This window comes from Scyliorhinus canicula, chromosome 6, assembly GCF_902713615.1.
Source record: "Scyliorhinus canicula chromosome 6, sScyCan1.1, whole genome shotgun sequence".
Lineage (NCBI taxonomy): Eukaryota > Metazoa > Chordata > Chondrichthyes > Carcharhiniformes > Scyliorhinidae > Scyliorhinus > Scyliorhinus canicula.
Window position 1 is genome coordinate 183,191,818 of NC_052151.1, and position 27,968 is coordinate 183,219,785.

The window sequence follows — 27,968 nt, forward strand, 5'->3', positions numbered from 1 at the left end:
GAATTAGGACAATCAACTTTATTAGGGCATAATTCAAAATTATTTTGCAATGCTAAAATGGTTCCAAATCCCAACATAAAAATGAACATTATTCTGCAGTAAAGTATAAAAGTATTGTTTACATTATTCAAATTAAATTGGCAACATCTTTCAGAAAAAATGACACTAAATAAATAAAACTACCTTTATAAATCTTTCCTGGAGATTTTGACTGACTGACATTAAAATAAAACTCATGGTCCACGTTCTCTCCCCCATCACTGGAGACAGGAATCTAGGTGTTGGTTAATTTCAGACGGCAAGACAGCAGATTGACAGATAGGGCAGTTAACAGGTACACTGTTGGTGCTGGTACTGCCAGCGGGACTGGCCATCTGTGATGCTGTTACACCCATGCTATTCCAGCTATGCCAATTAGGCGTGTCTGCCTTCCCAGACACGCCTGCTGTAACAGATTGGAGGCCCGGTCTGTGTGCTGGTGATCTGTCAAATGCACGAATGATGGACTCTCCAGGGAAGGACGGCTCAGCACAAACCTTTTTTCTGGTGCTCGGGCCAGTGGCAGACTGGCCTGAATGCCGAGGAGTCCTGTGTAGTTCAGAGACAGGCCTTTTTTGGCTACTTTTAGGCACCGTCTCCTTCACAGAGTTCATTGGTTTTGTCCTGCCAATCTTAACAGGTGACCCATTGACGCTGATAAAAGCCTTGGTATTGCTGACGGATCTTTTAGGAGTTTTTGAGCCTGTACCGTTGCTAGGTTTTTTCAGCAACCACTCCGTGAGGACAGAGGGTGATCCTGCACCCAGTCGGACAGGATCAGATGAATTTGCAGCAGCCTTGGGTGAAGTTCTCTGCTGGTTGGATTTAGCAGCCCAACACCCGGATTCGTGACCCAAGGAAACAAACTGGGAGGGCGGGCTGAGCAACTTGCTGCTCTCAGGAATCTTCCCGAAGGGTGTACGTTGAGAGGGAGAGTCCATGTTCCTGCCTCCGAGGACATGTCCGTTTCCATTGAACGGGATGACAGAACGAATGTCCACACCTGGAGATTTAACTGAACAAAACAGGACAAAGTTAAATACTTACTGGCTTCAGCTGATTACACACTGCACCAAACTTCAGAAAATGAAATCACTGACCGATCTGGACCATTAGTTTCAATACTGTGTAAATTATACTACATAGTGCGCACATTATTGATCGTAACAATAGAGATTTAGTAAAACTGATGGGGGGCATTGTACAGTTATGTGAGCATGTATAAAGAATCACGGGCAGCGTGTGACGCAGTGATTAGCACTGGGACTGCGGTGCTGAGGACACTGGTTCGAATCCCGGTCCTGGGTCACTGTGGAGTTTGCACATTCTCCCCATGTCTGCGTGGGTTTCAGCCCCACAACCCAAAGATGTGCTGGTTAGGTGGATTGGCCACGCTAAATTGCCCCCTAATTGGAAAAGAAAAATTATTGACTACTCTTTAAAAAAAAAAAAATTTTTTTTTTTAAAAAGAATCACGGTGTGGGTTGTGTGTGGAGGTATATACATGAAAATGAAAAAAATGGAACTTCCGGTTGCGGCTATGCGGAGCTAAGCCGCACGTTCGGCAGCTCCCGCTAGAAACGGACTTTGGGGCTCTTTTTAGGGCCCCCAGCGGTGCTTTATCGACGATTCCCGACGTGGGAAGGGGTCTGTAGTAGATCCCCAGGGTTCTATGGTCCGAACCAGGAGTGGGGTGAGCAGAAAAGCGGTGGCAGCGCCTCTGGAAAAGCGGGGGAAGGAAAACAAAATGGCGGCTGGCGGAGCCCTCGAGGAGTGGAGGCAGTGGGCGCAGGAGCAGCAGGAGACTCTTCGGCGCTGCTTTCTGGAGCTTAAGGTGGAGCTGCTGGAGTCGCTGAAGGCTACCACCGGTAAGCTGCTGGAGACTCAGACAGCCCAGGGGGCCGCAATCCGGGAGCTGCGGCAGCAAGCCTCCGAAAGAGAGGATGAGGCCGCGGCCCTCGCGGGGAAGGTGGAGATGCACGAAGCGCTCCATAAAAAGTGGCAGGAGCGGTTCGAGGAGATGGACAACCTGTCGAGGCGGAAAAATTTACGGATCGTGGGCCTCACGGAGGGGCTGGAGGGGTCGGACCTGGCGGCCTATGTGGTCGTTTTGCTGAACTCGCTGATGGGAGCTGGGTCCTTCCAGGGGCCCCTGGAGCTGGAGGGAGCCCACAGAATACTGGCCAGGAGGCCCAAGCCGAATGAGCCGCCGCGGGCGGTGCTGGTGAGGTTCCACCGGTTCATTGACCGGGAATCGTGCTTCGGTGGGCCAAGAAGGAGCGGAGCAGCAAGTGGGAGAACACGGTGGTGCGGATCTACCAGGATTGGAGTGCGGAGGTGGCTAAGCGGAGGGCCGGGTACAACCGGACGAAGGCGGTGCTCCACAGACAGAGTGTGAAGTTTGGCAGGTTGCAGCTGGCGCGTCTGTGGGTCACCTACAAGGACCGTCACCATTATTTCGAGTCCCCGGAGGAGGCGTGGGCCTTTGTGCAGGCCGAGAAATTGGACTCAAACTGAGGGTCAGGGTTGGGGGTTTTGTATGTAAATGTAACTGTGTCTATATTTTTTTTGGAGGGGGGGTTCTCTGTTTCATGCAGGATCGATCCAGGTCCCGGACGGGTAGGAGGCCGGCGGCGGCTACGGTGTTGAGGGATCAGATGGGAGGGGTGGATCCCTGGAGGTTTGCGAGGCCAAGGGCCAGGGTTTCTCCCATGTGCATACGGCCTATTCCAGGAACGATTTTTTTGTCTAGAGCAGGTGGCTGGTCTCGAGGGTGGAGGATGCCAAATACTCTGCCATAGTCATTTCGGATCATGCCCCACACTGGGTGGACCTCGGGCTGGGGGAGCAGAGGGATCAGCGCCCACTCTGGCGCTTGGAGGTGGGGCTGCTGGCAGACGAGGAGGTGGGCGGGAGGGTTCGGGGGTGTATCAAGAGGTACCTTGAGGCCAACGATAACGGGGAGGTCCGAGTGGGGACGGTCTGGGAGGCGTTGAAGGCGGTGATTAGAGGGGAGTCGATTTCCATCCGAACCCATAGGGAGAGGGGAGAGCAGAGAGAGAGGGAGAGATTGGTGGGGGAGATGGTGAGGGTGGACAGGAGATATGCGGAGGCTCCGGAGGAGGGATTGCTGGGGGAGCGGCGTAGCCTTCAGGCCAGGTTCGATCTACTGATCACCAGAAAGGCGGAAGCTCAGTGGAGGAAAGCACAGGGGGTGGTGTATGAATACGGGGAGCAGGCGAGTAGGATGCTAGCACACCAGCTCCGAAAGCGAGACGCGGCCAGGTAGATTGGGGGAGTGACGGATAGAGCTGGGAAGGTGGTGCGGAGGGGGGGTAGACGTTAATGGGGTCTTTAGGAACTTTTATGGGGAATTGTACCGGTCTGAAGCCCCGATTTGGGGGGGGGGGGGGGGGGGGGGGGGGGGGGGGGAGAGAGAATGGGGCGTTTCCTGGACAAGCTGCGATTTCCGAAGGTGGAGGCGGGGCAGGTGGAAGGAATGGGGGCGCCGATTGAGCTGGAGGAGCTGGTCACTAGGATAGGGAGCATGCAGTCGGGGAAGGCGCCGGGGCCTGATGGGTTTCCGGCCGAATTTTATAAAATGTATGCGGACCTGTTGGGCCCCCTGTTGGTTCGGACCTTTAACGAGGCAAGGGAGGGGGGGGCTTTGCCCCCAACTATGTCGTGGACACTGATTTCCTTGATCCTTAAGCGGGACAAGGACCCCCTGCAGTGTGGGTTATATAGGCCGATCTCGCTGCTAAATGTAGACGCCAAGCTGTTGGTGAAGATCTTAGCTACAAGGATAGAGAATTGTGTGCCGGGGGTCATTCACGAAGACCAGACGGGATTTGTAAAGGGAAGGCAGCTGAATACCAACATACGAAGGCTTCTGAATGTCATTATGATGCCGGCTGTGGAAGGGGAGGCGGAGATAGTGGTGGCATTAGACGCGGAGAAGGCCTTTGATAGGGTTGAGTGGGGGTATCTGTGGGAGGTGTTGGAAAGGTTTGGGTTTGGGGAGGGGTTTGTCCGTTGGGTGAGGCTGCTCTATTGAGGCCCCGATGGCGAGTGGAGCCACGAATAGGAGGTCGGAGTACTTTCGGCTGTACCGGGGGACGAGACAGGGGTGTCCCCTGTCCCCCTTGCTCTTTGCGTTGGCAATTGAGCCCCTGGATATGGCGCTGAGGGAGTCGGGGAACTGGAGGGGCCTGGTGCGGGGTGGGGAGGAGCATCATGTGTCGCTGTATGCGGACGACCTGTTGCTGTATGTGACGGACCCGGTGGGGGGAATGCCGGAGGTGATGAGGATTCTCTGGTGGCTTTTCTGGGTATAAGCTCAACCTGGGTAAGAGCGAGCTGTTCGTTGTGCACCCGGGGGATCAGGAGGGGATTGGTAGGCTCCCATTGAAACAGGCAGGGAGGAGCTTTAGGTACCTGGGAGTCCAGGTGGCTAGGAGGCCCTGCACAAGCTTAACCTCAAGGCTGGTGGAGCAAATGGAGGAGGAGTTTAAAAGGTGGGATATGTTACCGCTGTCGGGTAGGGTGCAGTCCGTCAAGATGACGGTGCGCCCGAGGTTTTTGTTCCTGTTCCAGTGTCTCCCCATCCTTATCCCGAAGGCCTTTTTTAGGAGGGTCAACAGGAGCATCACGGGGTTTGTATGGGCACACGGGACCCCGAGGGTGAGAAGGGTGTTTTTGGAACGGGGCAGGGATAGGGGGGGGGGGCTGGTGCTGCCCAACCTGTGTGGGTATTACTGGGCTGCCAACGCAGCAATGGTGCGTAAGTGGGTAATGGACGGGGAGGGGGCAGCATGGAAGAGGATGGAGATGGCGTCCTCTGTGGATACGAGCCTGGAGGCGCTGGTAACGGCGCCGTTGCCGCTCCCTCCAACGAGGTATACTACGAGCCCGGTGGCGGCGGCTACCCTGAAAATTTGGGGGCAATGGAGACGGCATAGGGGGGAGCTCGATGGAGTCCCCGATACGGGGGAACCACCGGTTTTCCCAGGGAGCGTCGATGGGGGGTTTCTTAGCTGGCACAGGGCAGGTATTGGGAGGTTGAGGGACCTGTTTGTAGATGGGAGGTTTGCGAGCCTGGGCGAGTTGGAGGGGAAGTTTGGGCTCCCCCGGGGAACATGTTCAGGTACATGCAGGTTAGGGCGTTTGCCAGGCGGTAAGTGGCGGGGTTCCCTTGTTGCCCCCGCGGGGGGTTCGAGACAGGGTGCTCTCGGGGGTGTGGGTTGGAGGGGGGAGGATTTTGGATGTGTACCACGTCATGCAGGAGGTGGATGAGGCCTCGGTGGAGGAGCTGAAGGGTAAATGGGACGAGGAGCTGGGTGAGGAGATTGAGGAGGGGACGTGGCCGGATGCCCTGGAAAGGGTGACCTCCTCCTCTTCTTGTGCGAGGCTTAGCCTCATACAGTTCAAAGTGCTGCATAGGGCTCATATGACCGGGACGAGGATGAGCAGGTTCTTTGGGGGCGAGGACAGGTGTACTAGGTGTTCGGGGAGCCCAGCGAACCATGCCCATATGTTCTGGGGACTTTTGGAAGGGGGTAGCAAGCACGGTGTCGAGGGTGGTAGGATCCAGGGTTGAGCCAGGCTGGGGACTCGTGATATTTGGGGTAGCAGCGGAGCCGGGAGTGCAGGAGGCGATAGAGGCCGGGGTCCTGGCCTTTGCGTCCCTAGTAGCCCAGCGCAGGATCTTGCTTCAGTGGAAGGATGCGAAGCCCCCAAGCGTGGAGGCCTGGATCAATGATATGGCGGGGTTCATTAAGTTGGAGAGGGTGAAATTTGCCCTGAGAGGGTCGGTGCAAGGGTTCTTCAGGCGGTGGCAGCCTTTCCTGGACTTCCTGGAGGAACGATAGGGAAATAGGCCGGCAGCAGCAGCAACCCGGGGGTGGGGGGGGTGGTTTGTTGCTTCGGTGGGAGGGAGAATTGTGCACAGGGGTTTGTTGGATGGGGCGGGTGTTATCTCTTTCCCTTTTGTTGTTTTCTTTTTCCTGTTTTTGTAGTTACAGGGGGGGTTCTTGTTCTTTAGTTTTTATTATGGTTGTTTGGTTAATATTGTTTTATTGTTTATATTTTGTGAAAATCTCAATAAAAATTATTTTAAAAAAAAGAAAATGAAAAAATGAAAATGAAATGAAATGTTTCACTCTGAATAAACTTATCCCAAGTAAAAATTGGCTCTCGTTTCTTCATTCACCAACTGACCATCAGAATTAGAACAAGGTAGGGCATTGATCTCCCTGATCTTGAAGTGTGGGTCGTATAGGCCGATTTCGCTTCTCAATGTAGATGCGAAACTGCTGGCAAAGATATTGGCCACGAGGATCGAGGACTCTGTCCCGGGGATTATACACGAGGATCAGATTGGTTTGTGAAAGGGAGGCAGCTGAATACCAATGTACGCAGGCTCCTAAATTTAATTATGATGCCGGTGGTGGAGGGGGAGGCGGAGGTAGTGGTAGCTATGGACACGGAGAAGGCCTTCGATAGGGTGGAGTGGGGATACCTGTGGGAGGGGTTGAGGTTTGGGTTTGGGGTGGGGTTCGTCAGCTGGGTGAGGCTGCTGTACGGGGCCCCGGTGGTGTGTGTGGCTACGAACTGGAGGTCGTCAGAATATTGTCGGCTATACCTTGCTCTTTGCTCTGGCGATAGTGCCCCAGGCCATGGCCTTGAGGGAGTCTAGGAATGGGGGGGGGGGGGAACACTGGGTATCGTTGTATGCAGACGATCTGCTATTGTATGTGGCGGACCCCATGGGGGGAATTCCGGAGGTGTTGAGGATCCTCAGGGAGTTTGGGGATTCTCCGGGTATAAGTTTAACATGGGGAAGAGTGAACTGTTCGTGGTGCACCCAGGAGACCAGGAGAAGGGGATTGGTGAGCTTCCGCTAAAAAGGGCAGAAATGAGTTTTAGGTATCTGGGGGTGCAGGTGGCTAGAAGCTGGGGGGCCCTGCATAAGCTTAACTTGATGAGGCTGGTGGAACAAATGGAGGAGGAGTTCAAAAGGTGGGATATGCTGCCGCTCTTCCTGACGGGTAGGGTACAGTCCGTTAAAATGACGGTGCTCCCGAGGTTTCTGTTTTTGTTTCAGTGCCTCCCCATCCTGATCCCCAAGGCCTTTTTAAAACGGATTAACAGGAGTATCATGGGGTTCGAGTGGGCTAAGAAGACCCCGAGGGTGAGACAGGTGTTTTTGGAGCGGAGTAGGGATGCCGGGGGAGGGGGGGTGCTGGCACTGCCTAACCTCTGCGGGTATTATTGGGCTGCCAATGTGGCGATGGTACGCAAGTGGGGGAGGGGGGGGGCTTGGAAGAGGTTGGAGATGGCGTCTTGTGTGGGCACGAGCCTGGGGGCGCTGACGACGGCACCGCTGCCGCTCCCTCCCATGAGCCCGGTGGTGGCAGCGACCCATAAAATTTGGGGGCAATGGAGACGTCACGGAGGGAGGTGGGGGCCTCGGTGTGGTCCCCGATACGGGAGAACCATCGGTTTGCCCCGGGGAAAATGGATGGGGGGGTATTCGGAGGGTTGGGGACCTGTTCATCGACGGGAGGTTTGCGAGCCTTAGGGAACTAGAGGAGAAAATCAGGCCCCCCCTCCCCTCCCGGAAACACCTTCCGATATATGCAGGTTAGGGCGTTTGTTAGGCGTCAGGTGGTGGAGTTCCCGCTGCTGCCGACACCCAGGGTTCAGGATAGGGTGTTGTAGGGGGTGTGGGTCGGAGAGGGTAGGATTTTATTAATTTACCAATTGATACAGGAGGAGGAGGAGGCCTCGGTGGAGGAGTTAAAAGGTAAGTGGGAGGAGGAACTGGGGGAGGAGATCGATGAGGATATGTGGGCGACTGCTTTGGGAAGAGTGAATTCTTCCTCCTCTTGCGCCAGGCTTAGCCTGATACAATTTAAGGTACTGCACAGGGCGCGTATGACCAGGGCAAGGCTGATCCGGTTCTTTGGGAGTGAGGATAGGTGTGTGAGATGTTCGGGGGGGGTTCTGCAAACCATATCCACATGTTCTGGAGAGGAGTTCTGGAGGGATGTAGCGAGGACGCCATCAAAGGCGGTGAACTCCAGGGTTAAGCCAGGCTGGGGGCTTGCAATATTTGGGATGTTAGATGAGCTGGGAGTGCAGGAGGCGAAAGAGGCTGGTATTCTGGCCTTTGCGTCCCTGGTAGCCCAGCAAAGGATTCTGCTTCAGTGAAAGGATGCGAGGTCCCCAAGCGTGGAATCCTGGATTAATGACATGGCAGGGTTTATTAAATTGGAGATGATGAAATTTGCCTTAAGGGGATCTGTGCAGGGGTTCTTAAGGCAGTGGCAATCGTTCCTAGACTTCCTGGCAGAGCATTAGGGGATGGTCAGTAGCAGCAGCAACCAGGAGTGGGTTGTTGTCTATGTTTGGTTGGGGATCTATTATTGTTTAATATACATTGCATTATTTAGTTGTGTATTTATTTTTGCTGTTTTCATTGCTCTGTTCAGGGGTGGGGGGGTTTCTTCTGTTTGAATTTTTCTTTTCTGTTATTTATGACGTAAAAATTTTGAATAAAAATATTTACAAAAAAAAAGAATTAGAACAAGGTAGCAGAGAAGGGTTGCCTAAAGGTGAAGGTTGAAAACTAAGGGAATTTTTTTCCCTTCCCCAAACAAGACTGCAATCCTAATGGACATTGTGGAAAATGGCAGAAAGCACATGTAAATTGTCAGAGTATGATTACCCTCCACGATGTTGAGTCTGAACCACATGACCAATGGAAGAATTAGGTGCTTGTTTGGATCAAGGAGGAAACAAGGTACGGCCTTGACATAAAAAATTTGGAGTACCCAATTATTTTTTTCAATTAAGGAGTAATTTAGCGTGGCCAATCCACCTACCCTTCACATCTTTGGGTTGTGGGGGCAAAACCCACACAAACACAGGGAGAATGTACAAACTCCACACGGACAGTGACCCAGGCTGGGATCGAACCTGGGACCTCGGCGTTGTGAGGCAGCAGTGCTAACCACTGCGCCACCATGCTGCCCTCGGCCTTGACATTATTTTTTTCCTGCCGTTCATTGGGAAGCAAACGCCTTGAGCCGAAATCAAAGCCCTGACAGATACTTGAACCCTGGACCCTCAGATTAAAAGTCTGATGCTCTACCGAGGTGAGCAACCAGGGCCCGGCCTTGACATTATCTCCTAATAAAAGTAAATATGAGAAGCAAATATTGGGAGTTAGCTGGCTGTCAGCTAGATATTGATAAGGGTTTGGATCTTGTATTAAGTGTGATGGATGAAATTTGTAAAACTTCGATAGATTCCAGAAGACAGAAGGTGGTTTAATGGAAGAATAGATCATGGACTTTAAAAGACAGTATAAACGATTGAAGAAATCCAATTTAGAGATCCCACATTCAGTGTTAGCATTTAAACGGTTGGTTTGTCCCCGAGTGTCACATCCGAACAGACTCCTGGTTGTAACCGAGGTTCGATTCTCAGATATTCCCCCACTGGGGAGCAGTCTTGAAAGAATTCCCGGGGAGCAGTTATTTCCAGCAGTTGAACAAATAGCACAATCCATGATGTCCAGAGGACTCAATGATTGGCCGTATTCGATATCACCCAGATACTGGACTCAGGAAAATTAGGGTGAAAGCTTCTTTTGTAGATCTGGATATCACCAGAACAGGAATAATAGGCAAATTAATCCCGGGGGGGGGGGGGGGGGGGGGGGGGGGGGGGAAGAGGAGAGAGACAGCGAACAGTAATTTCCGGTATGACAAATAGTTATGTGATGGACTGCCCAAAGCAGAAAATCAGGGCCTTCAAATTGTCAGTTTGTTGAATAAGCTTTCCACAAAAAAGGAGCAAGTGTTGCCTTGGAGAGAGTCAACTTTTCCTGTTCATGTGCGAGGCTTAGTCTCATCCAATTTAAGATGCTGCATCGGGCCCATATGTCTGTGACTCGGATGAGTAGGTTCTTTGGGGGTGAGGACAGGTGCACCAGGTGTTCGGGGAGTCCAGCGAACCATGCCCTTTCTGGGCATGCCCGGCACTGGAAGAATTCTGGAAGGGGGTGGCGGGGACGGTGTCGAGGGTGGTTGGATCCAGGGTCAAACCAGGGTGGGGACTCGCGCTTTTTGGAGTTGCGGTGGAGCCGGGAGTGCAGGAGGCGAAAGAGGCCGGTGTCCTGGTCTTTGTGTCCCTAGTAGCCCGGCGGAGGATCTTGCTGCAGTGGAAGGATGCGAGGCCCCCAAGTGTGGAGACCTGGCTGGATTTATAAAATTGGAGAGGGTAAAATTTGCCCTGAAAGGATCAATACAAGGGTTCTATAAACGGTGGCAGCCTTTTCTGGACTTCCTGGCTCAAAGATAGGTATCTTGGTCAATAGCAGCAGCAACCCGGGGGAGGTTCTTTATTGTTGTGTTGTTCATGGAGGTGGGGCGAATGCTTATGATTGCTAATAAGCAGGATGGAATTTTGCCCATTATCAGGATGTGAACATCACTGACAACGTCAGCATTTATTGCCCTTGAGGTGATAAACCTTCCTTTAGTTGTTGTAGTCCATGTGGTGAAGGTTCTCTCGTGGTAGTGTAGTGGTTATATTATTGAACTAGCAATCCAGGGGATTGGACTAATGATCCAGAGATGAAAGTTCAAATCTCACTATGAATTTTACATCAGTATAAAAAATTCTGTAATTTAAAAGCCGATTTGTCATAAATAACCAGTTTGCTAATGTCCTTTAGAGCAGGAAACCAATCTGCCATCCTTACCCGGTCTGGTCCTTAACATGACTCCAGTCTCAACTGCTCTCTGGAGTGGGCCAAGCCTTGGAGAAAGGCAACTTGCAGACAGGAGAATCAGCCCCTTTAATTCATATGTGGGACACAATTTAGAGTTTTGTTTCTGGATAATATTTGGGGTGGTGGGGATCACTAATTGGCCAAACTAGATAGACATTTATTTATTTTAAAACAGGCTAAATAATACAGCGAAGCGAGCAGTCCAAATGAAGTTGAGATAGGAGTTAAACTAGTTAGACGGGGCCAGCATGGTGGCGCAGTGGGTTAGCCCTGCATCCTCACGGCACCGAGGTCCCAGGTTCAATCCCGGCTCTGGGTCGCTGTCCATGTGGAGTTTGTACATTCTCCCAGTGTTTGCGTGGGTTTCGCCCCCACAACCCAAAGATGTACAGGCTAGGTGGATTAGCCACGCTAAATTTCCCCTTAATTGGAAAAAATGAATTGGGTACTCTAAACTAGTTAGGCTAAATCCTTCAATTTCTTTTTGAGATCCTTGAAAAGACAAAGATGCATAAAACAAATCCCATAATCTTAATCTCAGATTAGCCCCTGCGTTCCTTCCGTCGTGCTGCAGTACAGAGATGTAGTGAGTTCCAGTGACCAGTCCTGATGGGATTGCAGGCCGAATTCACAATTTATAAACCAACCAAAAGTAATTAGACATTTGGCAAATTTAGCTGCTTAGCATCTCAAGCATAAAAGAGTTAAACCAGTGGAGCATCAATTCTGAATTGCAGCCAAAACATCAACTCTCAAGTGTGCTGTCCTTTTGAAAAGGTAGACAGTTAATGAAGGTGTAGTCTTAGTCGCACACTGTTTAACACTCAGAAACCAGAAACAAAACATCTATTTTTATATCACAGTAACCAATATAGAATAATCATTCCCCCTTAAACTTCAGTGGGTGATGCTATACTGGACACCGTTACTCAGATGGCACAAAGTAACTTTTGCCACCTGTAAAGACAATACAAATTGTTGGCACTGCCACCCACCCAGGGACTACTTACCTCCATCCTTTGGCGAGTTTGATAGCTGCCCTGGCTTTTCCCCATGTTTCCCTTTCTTTGCCTTGTAGTTCTCAGGCTCTTTGACTTTGGTATAGGCTCCGCCGCAGGTCTGCTGATGCTCAGCCCACCAGGGGTCTCGAGCCGATGGTGCTCTGTTCATCGCCCTTTTAACATATCCAAAATATGGCCTCCTGCTTTGACAGGGCCCGTCACAACGCCACCAGTGCTGCCGGTATTCATCCACCTCATCATGGAAATCATGATAAATCTGAAAGAGACACGTTTCTGTAACACTGAAAAAAGAAACTGCATATCTATTAGTTACTTTGTGGGTACACTTGTGGCCAATATGAAGGCGCAAGGGAGGCTTTTAATAATTCAAATCATTAAACCAGCAAGTACTACAAATTTCATCTTAGCAGCAGTTACAAATTTTGAATTGTTTAAACTACAGATAAATTAACATTGTAATTGCATTTAAAACAACATCCATTCTCAGCATTTAACAGAGTGCACCATCTATCAAAAGTTATTAAAATGTACAACAAGCTGCATTAAAATTATTTCAGGTCAGCATTTGTTGCACATCACTCATTGCCCTGGAGGTGGTGGTAAATTGCTGCCGTGAACTGCTGCAGTCCACGTGGTGTTGGTACAGACAAGTGCTGTTAGGAAGGGAGTTCCAAGATTTTAATCAATTGACAGTAAAGGAACTGCGATATAGTTCCAAGTCAGGATGGTGTATGACTTGGAGGAGAACTTGAAGGTGGGGTGCTCCCACCTCCTCTTGAAGGTGACAAGAGGTTGAGAGCTTGGAAGGTGCTGTCAAAGAATTTCTGCAACTCATCTAGAGTATGGTACACACTGGTGCCGCTGTGAGTCAGTGGTGGATTAAGTGATGAAGATGGTGGATAGGGGGTCAATCAAGCAAGTTGCTTTGTCCTGGATGGCACCATGTTTCAGAGTACCTTTGGAGTCAAAGAAATGAAGTGTATTCCATCACACTTGCGCCATCGAGATGTTGGAGACTCTTTAGGCATCAGGTGGTCAGTTACTTGCCTCAGAATTGCCAGCCTATGATCTACTTGTATGTGGTTGGTCCAGTCCATTATTTGGTCAATTATTTTTTTCAAATATGTTCATTAAAAATTTTCCATATTAAAACCATCCAAAACAATTAAACAAAATTACACAATAGAAGAAATAAACAAAAACAATACCACATGTGCACTTTAACCAATAAAACTAAACTAAACTCCCCAACAGCTAATGAAAAAGGAAATGAATGGCTGCTATCTTAGGTAGAACCCTTCTACTTACCCTTTAATGGAGTACTTCTCATCAACCCAATGCATTTCATAATTTCCTCTGGGCCCAACGGGGATTCCAACTCCGCGCTCCTCTCCACTGCTGGGATGAATAAGCTGTCCAAAAAAGTCAGTTCTGACCTCTTTCTCAGCCGGAGGCTTCGATCTATAGGGGTGTGAGAGTTCTGGTGGTTCACCTCAAAAATGGAGAGCACTAGCCTCTGCTGCTCTGCCCTCACCATCTTCACCATGGGCGCTCTATAGGAGATCATCTCCCCTGAGGACCACCTTAAGGGCTTCTCACATGTGGAAGGGGAGAGTGACTCACTTTTATCAAATTTTATATAATCCCCAGTGACAGTAGACACGTGTTCACAGAATTTCTTGTCCACTAATAATATAGCGTATAACCTCCATGGCAGACTCCAGGGACCTGACTCTAGTGCCAAATCAACAAGTGCAAGGCATGGTCCAAAATCACAATTACAGAGTGCTCAGTAAAAGTAAAATTGATCGTGAGTATACCTGATGGACATGCGAGAAAAATTAAGCACCAAGGATCGAGCACCTTCCTCCCGCGCATCTGCTCCATGAAAGACACCGACGTCCTGGCCACCCCGATGGAGTCAGGGATTTGGGCTTGGACTGTTTCAGACTCGCATTTACAACACAATTTAGGTTCCCACCCAAAATAAGCTGGTACAAATCTAAATCGGAAAAGGAGGCCAACAGATGAATAAAATTTGTATCACCCCAGTCTGGGGCATGGATATTAACCAGAACCACTGGAGTGCCCCCACCCAAAAGAGCTACAGACAATAACATGGCTGCCATAGGGGTCAGCCATGATCCTGGAGGCAGAAAACTGAACCATTTTGCTAATTAATATTGCTGCATCCTTGGGCAGCACAGTGGCTAGCACTGGGACTGCGGCGCCGAGGACACGGGTTCGAATCCTGGCCCTGGGTCACTGTCCGTGTGGAGTTTGCACATTCTCCCTGTGTCTGCGTGGGTTTCACCCCCACAACCCCAAGATGTGCAGGTTAGGTGGATTGGCCTCGCTAAATTGCCCCTTAATTGGAACAAAAAAAATAATAATTGGGTACGCTTATGTAAATTTAAAAATTGCTGTCTCTACCACTGAAACAGGAATGAAAGACTTGTCCGACCCACCCTTACTGCAGCCCTGCAAATGAGACGCTTGCAAAAACACATCAGAGTTTAATCTTTTAAGGTGAGCAAATACTCTTGACCTTTTCACTGGGCCTTTCAGGAGACATTCCAGGTAACCAAATGAATTAGGGATCTCCCATCCCTCCTCAATCCGGAGTCAGCCATTTCCACCAAGTGAGGTTACCCAAAAGATATATAAAAGGCCTAGCAACAAGGCCCACCCAAGAAGGTCACCAAACCAAATCACAAGGCTAAACGAAGGAAATATTGCAGGTACAGTCAGCAAACTACCCCCATCCCTCAAATACGATCTCACGTACAAATAGAGGTAAGACAAACACAAACAACTGCCCACTGCAATTCACGTACCACCACAACAGCAGATGCTATCTTCCGGGCCCTACACTCATCCCTGGAGCATCTCGAAAACAAGGTCTTTTACATCAGACTCCTATTCATTGACTACAGCTCTGCCTTCAATGCAATCCCAGCCAAGCTAATATCAAAGCTCCACAACCTACGGCACCCTCGATTTTCTGACCCATAGACCACAATCATTAAGGATAAACAACAACACCTCCTCCACGATAGTCCACAATATCCGCAAGGCTGTGTAATTAACCCCCTACTATACTCCCAATACACACACGACTGTGTGGCAAAGGTGTGTGCTCCAATTCTATCTACAAGTTTGTTGTAGTGTGCCGGATCTCAAACAACCATGAGTCAGAGTACAGAAGGGAGGTAGAACCTAGTGGAGTGGTGTAATGACAACAATCTCTCCCTCAATGTCAGCAAACCTAAAGAGCTGGTCATTGACTTCAGGAAGCAAAGTATCGTACATACCCCTGTCTCCATCAATGGTGCCGAAATGGAGATGGTTCGCCAACTTCAAATTCCTAGGTGTGCACATCAACAATTTGTCCTTGTCCACCTATGTCAACGCTATGACCAAGAAAGCACAACAGCGCCTTTGCCTCCTCAGGAAAGTAAGGAAATTCAGGATGTCCACATTGACTCTTACCAATTTTACAGATGCACAATAGAAAGCACCCTGTCTGGCTGTTTCACAGCCTGGTACGGCAATTGCTCAGCCCAAGACCATAAGAAACTACAGAGTCGTGAACACAGCCCAGTCCATCATGCGAACCCGCCTCCCATCCACTGACTTTGTCTACACCTTTCGCTGCCTTGGGAAAGCAGGCAGCATAACAAAGATTCCTCCCACCTGGGTTATTCACTCTTCCAACTTCTTCCATCGGGCAAGAGAAAAAGTCTGAGAACCCGCACTAACGGGTTCAAAAACAGCTTCTTCCCCATTATTAACTAACTTCAGAATGACTCTTATGGACTGAACTGATCTCTTCACCCATCTTCTTTACTGAGTAGTACGGCACTCCGAATGCTCACCCATTGCCTGTGTCGCTGTATGGAATGATCTGGCTGGACTGTACACAGAACAATACTTTTCACTGTACCTCGGTACGCTAACAAGCCTAAACAAAACAAAAACTCTCAGCTTATTATCTAAAAAACTACTATAATGAGCTGCAGCCAATCCTTCAAAGCCACTCCCATTAGGTTAGCAGGGAGGCTCCCAACTAGAGTTAAGAAAAATGGTTACAAACAACAATACTAAAATCCCATAAACCATTGTGGTCCGACAGGGACCTATATATTTTAATGACCAACAGAACCTCACATAAACCCTAAACCTAAACTGTAAAAATTCAACCCCAACAAGAAAATGTAAGAACAACAAACAGGAAACTCAAACAATGCAACAATTCAACATGCCCGTCCCCAACATCCAAACAATCACACCGCACCCAACCCGTGTTTCTTAACAAAGAAGTCCATATCTCCTGGCATATTAAATAAATAGTCCTTTCCATCAAAAGTCACTCTAAGCCAAGCCGGGTACACCACACGGAACCAGACTCCTTTTGTACAGGGCGACCATGGTTTTGTTGAACGCAGCCCTCTTCTTCGCCAGCTCCACTCCCACGTCTTGTAGAACCCACTAATGTGGCCTTCCCATTTGAAGTCTCGATGCTCTTTCACCCATCTCACAAACAGTTCTTTCTCTTTGAAGTTATGGAATTTCATTATTACCTCACACTGTGAATCTCAGGACGAGGTCTCTGCCAGAGTGTACGGTGGGCTTGGTCCAACTCAGGAGGGGAAATGAATCCACCCTCCCACACCATCTTACCAAACATCTTTGTGAAGTACTTTGTGGGCATTGGGCCTTCCATCCCATCTGGAAGCCTCAAAGTTCAAATGTTTAGCCTCCTGGTCAGATTCTCGCGATCATTTATCTTGGCCTTCAACTATTTTTTTTGCTTTGGCCACCAAAGACATTTTCGCTTCCAGTGAGGCAATCTGGTCACCATCTTGAAAGGGCCACTTCCATTTAGGCTTTCACAGTTTCATTGGCTTTCTCCAGAGCCGCTCGGATGGGGGCTAAGGCCTCCTTCATTGATTTGCGGAAGTCCTCCAACACAACCTGCCAGTATTTATCAAATTCCTTCGCCACGGTACTCAAAAACACCTCGGCTGTTAGTGGAGTGGTTGGAGCCGCAGAGGTGGTCTCCACCATTTTATCTGCCGACGAGGTCTGAGAGGCCTCCGATTCTGTCACCAAACTTCTGCTGTCCACCTTCGTTCCCCTGACTTTCCTGGCATTTCAATCATATAGGCAGAATACCATTAATTATGTGGGTTTCAAATGAAAATACTCCTGAAACTGGAAGAGAAATTCAAGAAATGCAGGACTCTAGCTGTAGCCACCTCGTGCACATCCTCCCCCGATAACGCCACCGGAAACCAGTTTTTGGTCAATTGTAACCCCCCAGCATGATGATCATGGGGATTCAGTGATGGTAATGTCATGGAGAAATGGTTAGATTCTCTATTTGGAGATGGTCATTACCTGGCATTTATATGGCACAAATGTACTTGCCACTTATCAGCTCAAGCCTGGATATTGTCAGAGTCTTGCTGCATGGGTAGCTTCAGTGTCTGAGGAGTCACAAATATTGCCGAATATCCCCATCTCTGATATTGTGAAAGAAAGGTCATTGGATGAAGTTGAGGGCGACCTCCAGTGGTGGCCATGGTGTGAGGGGTCATTTGGCAGCTCCCGCTCGAGGCGGTTTTGTTGGTCTTTTTTCCCAATCAACTGGCGGGTGTTTTAATGGAAAACGGTGCAGGAATGGTGGAGGAAGACTTTACTCCATCGGTGAGTGGATTCGTAGACCAGAAGTGGTTTACGAAGAAAGGAGCTGTTAGCTCAAGAAACTTTTCCTGCAACACAGGGAAAGAGCAACGGATCGGCCCTACCAGCCCAATGGTCAAAGGAGCAGCTGGTGGACTTTTTCAATGCAAAGCTCAGCCAGCAGAGAAGAGAAGCTCTGGAGGACCTGGGGAAGACGGTGGACCCGCTGAAAGCGGGGATCGATCGTGTGTGGCTGAGGTTAGAGACCCAAAATTAGATGGTTACACAGGATTAGATATGACGACGTGGGGGTGTGGCAGTCCTAATAAATAAGCGTTTGAGGTGGGGGAATACATTAGCAGACTCGGGAAGGTTCGTAATGGTGAGTGGGAAATTGGAGGGGATGACTGTGGTCCTAATGAATGTTTATGCCCCAAATTGGGACGATGTTGAATTCATGAGGCGAATGCGAGGGAAGATCCTGGACCTGGACTCGCGCTAGCTGATCATTTTTTTTTTGGGGGGGAGGGAAGGAGAGAATCGGTTGAGTCCGAGTTCAGGGAGGGAATTGAAAGGGTTTATGGCACGCAAGGTAGGAGTGGACCAGTGGAGGTTTTGGTAGGCCAGGGGCGAAGAAATTTTCATTGTTCATCCATGTACATAGGGTGTACTCCCGGATGGACTATTTTGTGATGGTAGGACGTTGCTGGCGGGGGTGGTTGACTCGGAATTCTTGCCAATTGTGGACCATGCACTGCATTGGGTGGACTTGCATGTGAATTTTTTTGTGGGGTGGGGGGAGCACCCGCAGTGGAGGTTAGATGTGGGATTATTAGTAGATGAGGTGGTTTGTGAGCGGTAGAGGATAGGTGAGTGTGATGCACTAGTGGGCCTGCAAACTATGTCCACGTGTTTGGGGGGGTGGGGGGGGTGTCTTGCTGACGTTATGTCTGAGATGTTGAGGATGAAGGTGGTCCCGAGTTCAGAAGTGGCAATCTTTGGAGTGTCGGAAGACTTGGGAGTCCAGGGGGTGAGAGAGGCCAATGTGCTGGCCTTTGCCTCCCTGGTAGCCCAGAGACAGATCTTGTTGGAATGGAGGGACTCGGCTCTGCCGAAACCTGGGCACTGGTTCAGGACCTCGCAGAATTCCTCAGGTTTGAAAAGATCAAGTTCGCCTTGAGGGGGACTGTGGAGGGGTTTGCTCGGAGATGGAAACCGTTCATTGACTATTTTGAAAATAGGAATGTCAGATATTTATTTGTTATTTGAATCCCTGTTTGCTCCCTTTTTGGTTGTGGTTATGTTTGATGTATATATATGTAAAAGCCTTAACAAAAATATATAATTTTTTTAACGAAGCAGCTGAGGATGGTTGCGTAACCTAGGACAATACCCGGAGGTACTCCCGAGATGATTGATCAACAACCACAACCATTTCCTTTTGTACAAGGCATGACTCCAAATAGGAGAGTATTCCCCGATTCCCATTGACTTCAATACGACAAGAGTCTCTTGCTGCCACACTCAGTCAAATGTTACTTTGATGTCATTCATTTCTCCTGAAGTTCAGCTTATTCCCCTCCTTGGTTTGGGCCAAAGCTATAATGAGGTCAGGTACCTAGTAACCCTGGCAGAACACTAAACTGGGCAACAGTGAGCAGGTTTAACCTAGCAAGACTTCAAAAGTGTCTTATCAGACAGAAACCTGTGATTCACATAATGAGATATTAGTTGAGGTAACCAAAAGCTTGGTCAAAGGAGGAGGTTTCAAGAAGCATTGTAAAGGAAAAGAGGCACGGTGTTTAGTGGAAGGAATTACAGAGCTTTGGTTTCTGGCAGCTGAAGGCACACGCATTAGTGAAAACCTAGGATGCACAAGAGACCAGAATTGAAAGAGCGAAGAGAACTCAGTTGTAGAGCTGGAGTAGCTTATGGATAGAGGGCAGCAGCATTTAAACACGAGACCATAAGACATAGGAGCAAATTAGGCCACTCGGCCCATCAAGTCTGCTCCGCCATTCAACATGGCTGATATTTTCTAATCCCCATTCTCCTGCCTTCTCCCCATAACCCCTGATCTCCTTATTAATCAAGAAACTATCTATCTCTGTCTTAAAGACATAGTGATTTGGCCTCCACAGCCTTCTGCAGCAAAGAGCTCCACAGATTCACCACCCTCTGGCTGAAGAAATCCCTGCTCATCTCTGTTTTAAAGGATCGTCCCTTTAGTCTGAGATGGTGTCCGCTGATTCTAGTTTTTCCTATAATTTGACACATCCACTCCACATCCTTCTAAACTTCAACAAGTACAGACCGAGAGTCCACAACTATTCCTCACGCGCGCGTCAAGTCACAACATTCACAACTGACTCTAAAAAGATAAAGATGGACTAGAATACTCCCTTTGGGTACTTACAGTCACCTTAGCTCCACTGATCCTGTTGACCCTCCTCATGTGTTTGCAGAACTCAGGGCCATGAGACTCATGGTCTTTGTCATTATTTGTGACAAACAGCAAGGCATGGATCATTTCATGTAACAGTGTCTATTGGCAAAACAAAAAGGTTGAGATCACACTGTTTTAATTAGGTTAGTCTTCCATAAATTTTCACAAAGCGCAAACATTTTTAAAAATGAAATAGGAAAGTACAAAGGAAACTTGAACTTGGAGATTAAAGATGGTTATTTGGTCACATATATGACTCAAAAGAAACCAATATTGTTGTACACTAACTGTCATCAGTCGATGTTGACTTTGAGATTTTTAAATAGTCTGAGTTGCTACAAATATTACATGACTAATCTTATTGTCCAATTCAGTTTTCATTCCTATCCCAATACTCACCGACTTCCTTGTCAAGCAAGCATCTATATAACTCAGCATTAAAAATATGAAATGACCTTGCCTCCACTGCTCTCTGGGAAAAGAGTTTGATAGACATCGGACCCGCAAAAATCTCCACCCTAGCAGAACCCGCCTCGAGGCTATTAACAAGGCAAAGACGAGGACATCTGTCTTCACCCCCCTATCTGCAGCACCGGCGAATCTGACACCCTGAAAACAGCCACCAGCGGACAAGGCTCCAACTCGACATTAAGAATCTCTGACACTGGGAGGAGGAACTCGGGGAGCAGATAGAGGACGGGACTTGGGCGGATGCCTTGGAGAGGGTCAACTCTTCCTCCTCATGTGTGAGGCTTAGTCTCATCCAATTTAAGGTGCTGCACCGAGCCCACATGTCCGGGACTAGGATGAGTAGGTTCTTTGGGGGTGAGGACAGGTGCACCAGATGTTCGGGGAGTCCAGAGAACCACGCCCATACGTTCTGGGCATGCCCAGCACTGGAAGAATTCTGGAAGGGGGTGGCAGGGACGGTGTCGAGGGTGGTTGGATCCAGGGTCAAACCAGGGTGGGGACTCGCGCTTTTTGGAGTTGCGGTAGAGCCGGGAGTGCAGGAGGCGAAAGAGGCCGGTGTCCTGGCCTTTGCGTCCCTAGTAGCCCGACGAAGGATCCTGCTACAGTGGAAGGATGCGAGGCCCCCAAGTGTGGAGACCTGGATCAGTGACATGGCAGGATTTATAAAATTGGAAAGGGTCAAATTTGCCCTGAGAGGATCAAAACAAGGGTTCTATAAACGATGGCAGCCTTTCCTGGACTTCCTGGCTCAAAGATAGGTATCTTGGTCAATAGCAGCAGCAACCCCGGGGGGGGGTTCTTTATTGTTGTGTTGTTCATGGAGGTGGGCCGAATGCTTATGATTGCTAACATTATTGTTATTTTTGGTATTTTACTATGGTGCGTTATTGTTGTACAAATTCAAAATTTTTCAATAAAAATTATTTTTTAAAAAAAGAATCTCTGACACGGTGTTGAAGGAGATCATCCAAAAGCTTAATGACTTGGGACACGACCAGAACATACGAGTATAGCCAGCGGCCCAGAGGACATCGCTCACCTGTCATCCAACCCCGAATAAAACCACACATCCTCACCTTTGAACTGGATCAAACTAAGCAGAGCACATGAAGATGTCTCAGCCCGGGATGGGGGCGGGGCCAGCGGGCTGCCATTCTGTAGGGCAGGGTCTCACTTTAGATACCTGGGGGGTGCAGGTTCCTCTGGATTGGGGGGGGGCTCCGTAGGTACAACATTTCTAGTTTGGTGGGGAAGGTGAAAGCTGACCTGGCAAGATGGGATGGGCTGTTAAAATGAACGTGTTGCTGCGATTACTGTTTATTTTTCCAATGCCTGCCGATTTTCCTGCCAAAGGCTTTTTTCAGAGAGATTGAGGGAAAGATTACCTCGTTTATATGGGGAGGGAAGGTGGCCAGAAAGGCCACAGAGGGGAAGGCACGCAAGGTGTTTGGGTATTCCGAAGCTGATGTATTATTACTGGGCAGCAAATGTGGAGAAGGTGCAGAGCTGGGTCAGAAGGGTTGATTTCCAGTGGGGGTCAGAATGGAGGAGAGTTGGTGTAGGGGGTCGGGATTGAAAGCACTAGCGACAGCGCCACTCCCGATGGCCCGGGGGAAATACTCAGGGAGTCCGGTTATAATAGCTTCATTAAGAATTTGGAGGCAGTTTCGCCAACACTTCGGGTTGGGGGCAGGGTCAAGGGAAATGCCGCTTCAGGGGAACCACAGATTTGAGCCAGGGAAGTGGGAAAGAAATTTTCGGAGATGGGAGGAAAAGGGGATTAAGATACTAAAAGATTTGTTTCTTGGGGTCGGTTTGCAGGATTGAAGGAGCTGGGAGCGAAGTATGGGCTGGAGCAGGGGTAAATGTTTAGATACATGCAGGTTCGAGACTTTGCCAGAAAGGAGATACAGAGCTTCCCGGTGGAGCCGACTTCCACATTGCTGGAGGAGCTGCTGACAACGGGGGAACTGGAGAAGGGGGTAGTGTCAGTGGTTTACGGAGCTATTTTGGAAGAGGAGAAGGCACCACTGGAAGGGATCAAAGCAAAGTGGGAGGAAGAGTTGGGAGAGGGTATGGAGGAAGGATTCTGGTGTGAGGTGCTCCAGAGAGTGAACACCTCCACCTCGTACACGAGGTTGGGGCTGATACAGCTGAAGGTGGCATATAGAGCACACCTCACGATGGTGAGGATGAGCCGGCTCTTTGAGGGGGTAGAAGATGTGTGTGAACATTGCGGGGAGGGCTCCATGAATCACGTTCATATGTTTTGGTCCTGTCTAAAGCTGGAGGATTACTGGAAGGAGGTTTTTAGGGTAATCTCTAAAGTGGTACACGTGAAACTGGACCCGGGGAGACCATATTCGGGATGTCGGACCAGCCAGGATTGGAAACGGGTGCTGAGGCAGATGTTGTAGCCTTCACCCCGTTGATCGCCAAAAGGCAGATCCTACTGGGATGAAGAGCAACCTCTCCACCCTGTGCCCTGGAGTGGTGACCTGTTGGAATTCTTAACTCTTGAGAAGGTTAAGTTTTAAGGTTAGGTCTTGAGAAGAGGGGAAGGATGGAGGGATTCTACAATTCATTATGCACTATGGGTGATTCCGGATTCCTTTTGTGCTATTTGTTTATTTTAACATGCGGGTACTGTTTAGGGGTTTGGTGGGAGAATGGGATTGTTGTTGTTGATATGGGAATTGACATTGTATTCGTTACTGCTTATTGTTGGTGGGTTTGGAAAAAATGTGAAAAAGGAGAATTAAAATCTTTTTTTTTTAAATGAAGACATGGAGTTGACCCTGCCACACTTCCTCATCCAGAATAGGACCCAATTCTACCTCCCTTTTCAACTTCACCTCATTCAACGCAGCAGACTCTGCTAATAGGATCTGGCTATAAATACCCAAAATACTTCACCCCGCCATACCAGGTCAAAGATAAAATCCTCTCCACCAGGGAGGACAGTGATGACAAGAGAAAAGCCTTCCACAAATAAAAAATAAATAAAAATAAATAAATAAATTTTTTAAATTGCAAATCTGGAAATATCTAAGCAAATTTGTCCCGGGGAGTTAAAGTTTTTCGACAGCTCCTTAAAAGTTGGCAAACATTCCATAGATAAGACTCCAAACCGTTCCCCTCCCATGACCTAAATATTGAGTCGAAGTCCGCTGGCATAAAGGGATGATTACTGCAGATAGGGGCCAACAACGACATGGAGCTAAATTTAAAATGATGTCTGAACTACTTCCAGATTCTCAAGGTGGACACCACTACTGGATTCAAAGAAAAGCTGGCAGGAGAAAACGAAAGCACAGCAGTTACTAAAACATCCAAACTAGAGCCCCTGCAAGAACTCACCTCTATTTGCCCCCATATGGAACTCTGAACACAAATCCACCCCAGTACTTTCTCAATATTGGCAGCCCAATAATAAAGTAACAAATTGGATAAAGGTAAACCACCTATCTGCCTATCGCTCTGGAGGAACGCCCAGGGATGCATGAACATGGCTTAGATGCATCCCATTTCCGCAAGTCTGGAATTGGGGGCAGCACACTGGCACAATGGTTAGCATTGCTGCCTCACGGCACCGAGGCCCCAGGTTCGATCCCGGCTCTGGGTCACTGCCCGTGTGGAGTTTGCACATTCTGCCCGTGTTTGAATGGGTTTCGCCCCCACAACCCAAAGATGTGCAGGGTAGGTGGATTGGCCACGCTAAATTGCCCCTTAATTGGAAAAAATAAATTGGCTACTCTAAATTTATTTATTTTTTAAATTTGGAATTGGATTTGAGAATTATCCATGCTTACATAGAGTTGTACTACGGTACTGAGCCAGACTCTAGACTGGACAGCAACTATTTTTCAATTTGTAAAACTGCGAGGAAAGGATACTTCACCCCAGGAGCGATTCCACTGATAAATAGAGATCTTTTATATTTAAAAAAAAACTTTATTGGGACAGTATTAACTACATTATCACAGAAAAATAGCTCTACAATCAAATTAAACAGTTCCAAACAAAATGGAAACACTAACTACTACCTTATACCTTTCTATTTCCAATTAAGTCCATTACAGATCAAAAGCCACTGATAAATAAAGTTAGCAAATACTTGCTATACAATTGTGTAGAGATTTGCTTTCAGAAAAGTAGAGACACATTTCAGACATGACCTGCAAATGCTCGTCTTTGCCAAACTAAAACATCCTACAGCCAAACCTGCCTACTGCACACCTGGCCCCTTCCATTATCATCTATCTCACTATGTTCCATGCTTAAATAAGGCTAAACACCACTCCCCCATAAATTATCTACACTCTAGGGCATCTCCAAGAATCATATTGCATTAGGCATCAAGATAATGGTTAATATTAATAATTACCTCACATTTTACAATCTCTTAATTTCAGCTTTCGCAGACAGAATCTGAATACCTTATGAATGAAATGAAAATCGCTTATTGTCACGAGTAGGCTTCAATTAAGTTACTGTGAAAAGCCCCTAGTCGCCACATTCCGGCGCCTGTCCGGGGAGGCTGGTATGGAATCGAACCGTGCTGCTGGCCTGCTTGGTCTGCTTTAAAAGCCAGCGATTTAGCTGAGTGAGCTAAACCAGCCCCAAACCTAGGTTATTAACATTACTGCAACAAAGCAGGGATTGAGAGGCTGGGAGATCTGTTTATCAATGGGAGCTTTCCTTGTTTAGAGGATTTGGAGGAGGATTTTGAACCGCTGGGAGAGAATGGGTTTTATTATATGCAGGCAAGGGATTTTTTACAGAGGCAGATTTCTAACTTTCCTCTTCTACCGCCACAGAGGATGCAGGATAAGTAGTTTCAAAAACAGGAGTGGGGGAAATCGAAGGTCTCGGAAATTTATAAAGAGCTCATGGAGTGGAAGGGAGCCCAGATAAGGGAGGTAAAGCAAAAGTGGGAAGATGAGCTGGGTGAGGACCTAGAGGAACCTGAGAGAGGATTCTTTGAGTAGAGTCAACACGTCCTCATCATGTGCCAGGTTCAATTCAGGGTGGTTCACCAGGCACACATGATGGTGGCCCGGATGAGCAGGCTTTTTAGGGTGGAGGACAGGTGTGTGAAGTGTGCAGGAGGTCCCGCAAATCATGTCCATATGTTTTGGGCATGTCTGAAGCTAAGGGGATTCTGGAAGGGATTTGCCAATGTCATGTCCACAGTGCTAAAAACGAGGGTAGCGCCGAGTCCAGAGGTGGCAATCTTTGGAGTATCAGAGACTCAGGAGTCCAGGGGGCGAGAGTGGCGGATGTTTTGGCCTTTGCCATCTTGGTAGCCCGCAGACGGATCCCATTATCCTGGAGGGACTCGGAGCCCCTGAAATCGGGGGTATGGGTTAGTGACACGGCTGGGCTTCTCAGGCTTCAGAAAATTAAGTTTTCCCTGAGAGGATCAATGTTAGGGTTCGCCCGGAGGCGACAGCCATTTATCGCCTTCTTTGGGGAAAACTAAACGGTTAGCAGATACAATAAGGGGGGTGGGGGGGAGAGAATTAGAGAATGAAGGGGTAGGGGGAGTTAGTTTAGTTTTGGCGGGATTAGCAAGAGGAGATGGAGGGACTGGGAAATTGTGTGTATAAGCCATGTTGGTTGGGTATGGTTGTTGGTTGAGGGGGGGGGGGGGGGTGTTATGCACTGATTAGTATTTTTTTTTTAATTATAAAATCATAAATGATTTAATAAAATGTTTTTTTTTAAATTACTGCAACAGATGGATAAAATACAATCCTATATTCATCACAGTTAAGGTGTTTTGAAGTTTCATGCACTTGCCACCCTCCGCCGTTTACACCAGCCTAAGAGGACATTTTGTTGCTTGTGTTATCCTGCACTTTACAAGCATCTTGCACCAGAGACTGCAAGGCACAGAATCATCAGAAAGGTACTAGAACTACAAATATTAAAGTTTCAGGCAGCCACCAGCAAACTGAAAGGTGGAAAAAGCTCAAGAGACCGAATATCCTACTTGTGATCCTGATACAGCAGGCCCATAATCACAAACATATTTAATATCGGAACAGAGACAGAGAGTCCAGACTGTGCTGGATTTGAAGTCAGGTTGATGAGGAGGAAGCACAAATATATCCCTGTGCCAGCCAGTCTCCAATTGGAGCATTAGAAAATATGGTACTGATGCTGCTCAACACATACCTCAACCAAGTCTCGCCTGGGTCGCAGCTTCAAAAGAGGTTCACTGATGCGTATGGAGCACAGCCCTCCTTTCCCCTCATAGGAGCACACACCCGCACAACTGAAAAAATCCACAATAGGCCAGCACCAATTAATAATAATCATCTTTATTGTCACAAGGAATACATTAACACTGCAATGAAGTTACTGTGAAAATCCCCAAGTCTCATAGAATCTACAGTACAGAAGGAGGCCATTTGGCCCATCGGGTCTGCAACAGCCCTTGGAAAGAGCACCCCATTTAAGCCCACACTGCCAACCTATCCCCGTAACCCAGTAACCCCACCTAACCTTTTTGGTCATCAAGGGCAATTTAGCATGGCCAATTGACCTAACCTGCACATCTTTGGACTGTGGGAGGAAACCCACGCAGACACGGGGAGAACGTCAGACTCCACACTGACAGTGACCCAAGCCAGGAATCAAGTTAATTCAGCAGAGGAGACAGACAATGCAAAACAGATTGAAATATGCCCTCCTGTGAAAATTACATTGTCAAGCCAGCCAACTGTGAAAGTTTGCAGTAAACGCAACGTTTCCAACTTCAACCAAAACTATTTTTATTCCACAGATGTAGCTAGAAGGCACCGTGACACAGCTTGGCTCACTCAAGGCCCCAGCTCCAGTGTTGCAGGATATTGCAGACTGGGACAATGCAATACTGAGGGAATGCAGCATTGTCTGCGGTGCAACCTTATGGATCCGATGGTCCAATAAAGGCTCTGTCGGCCTGTGATAACATATCCCAGATATAACTGGGGGGGGGGGGGGGGGGGGGTCAACTGCCTCACGGGAAGTGCTCGCTCTCCGCCCCTAAAGTTGTGACCTGCGGCCCTGGCGCCGCCCGTTACTCACAGCGTCATCCGCGGGCTCCAGCGGACCTCGACTCCGGCCAAGCGGCCCCAGAAATACAAGTCGTTAAACTGCAGGAAGAGTGCGTGAAGGTCGGGATTGGGGTCAATCAGCTCCCACTCTTCGTCCACCACCGAGGCCGGCGGCGGTTGGGCCGGACTGGGGCCGGTGGCCCCATCGTCCTCCTGCCAGGCCGCCTGCAACTGCAACGCCAACAACAAGTCTCCCTCCATCCACCCGGCCCAGCAACCGCCACCTCCCCACTGACATGCGCAGTGCAGCCTCAACCACCCCGCCAATCACATGACAGCCGCGACCAATCGGTGAAGAGGGAAATATTCGGCACTGGCCAATCAGAGACCGCAATGGAGGCAGGTACCCAGTAGACTAAGGTCATTGGGCGGCTTGATGGAGCCGACAGACC

General features: G+C 48.7%; 1 protein-coding gene across 1 annotated transcript; it reads right to left on the bottom strand.

The window, feature by feature from the left end:
* On the bottom strand, nt 1–27,800 carry sprtn (SprT-like N-terminal domain). Its single transcript, XM_038800604.1, has 5 exons — nt 27,548–27,800; nt 26,654–26,753; nt 19,970–20,098; nt 11,854–12,121; nt 1–1,054 (listed from the first exon to the last, which is right to left on the bottom strand). Exons 1-5 carry the CDS (start codon nt 27,775–27,777, stop codon nt 258–260), a joined length of 1,524 nt encoding a protein of 507 aa, XP_038656532.1. The 5' UTR covers nt 27,778–27,800; the 3' UTR covers nt 1–257.
* Nucleotides 27,801–27,968: the final 168 nt, after the last annotated feature.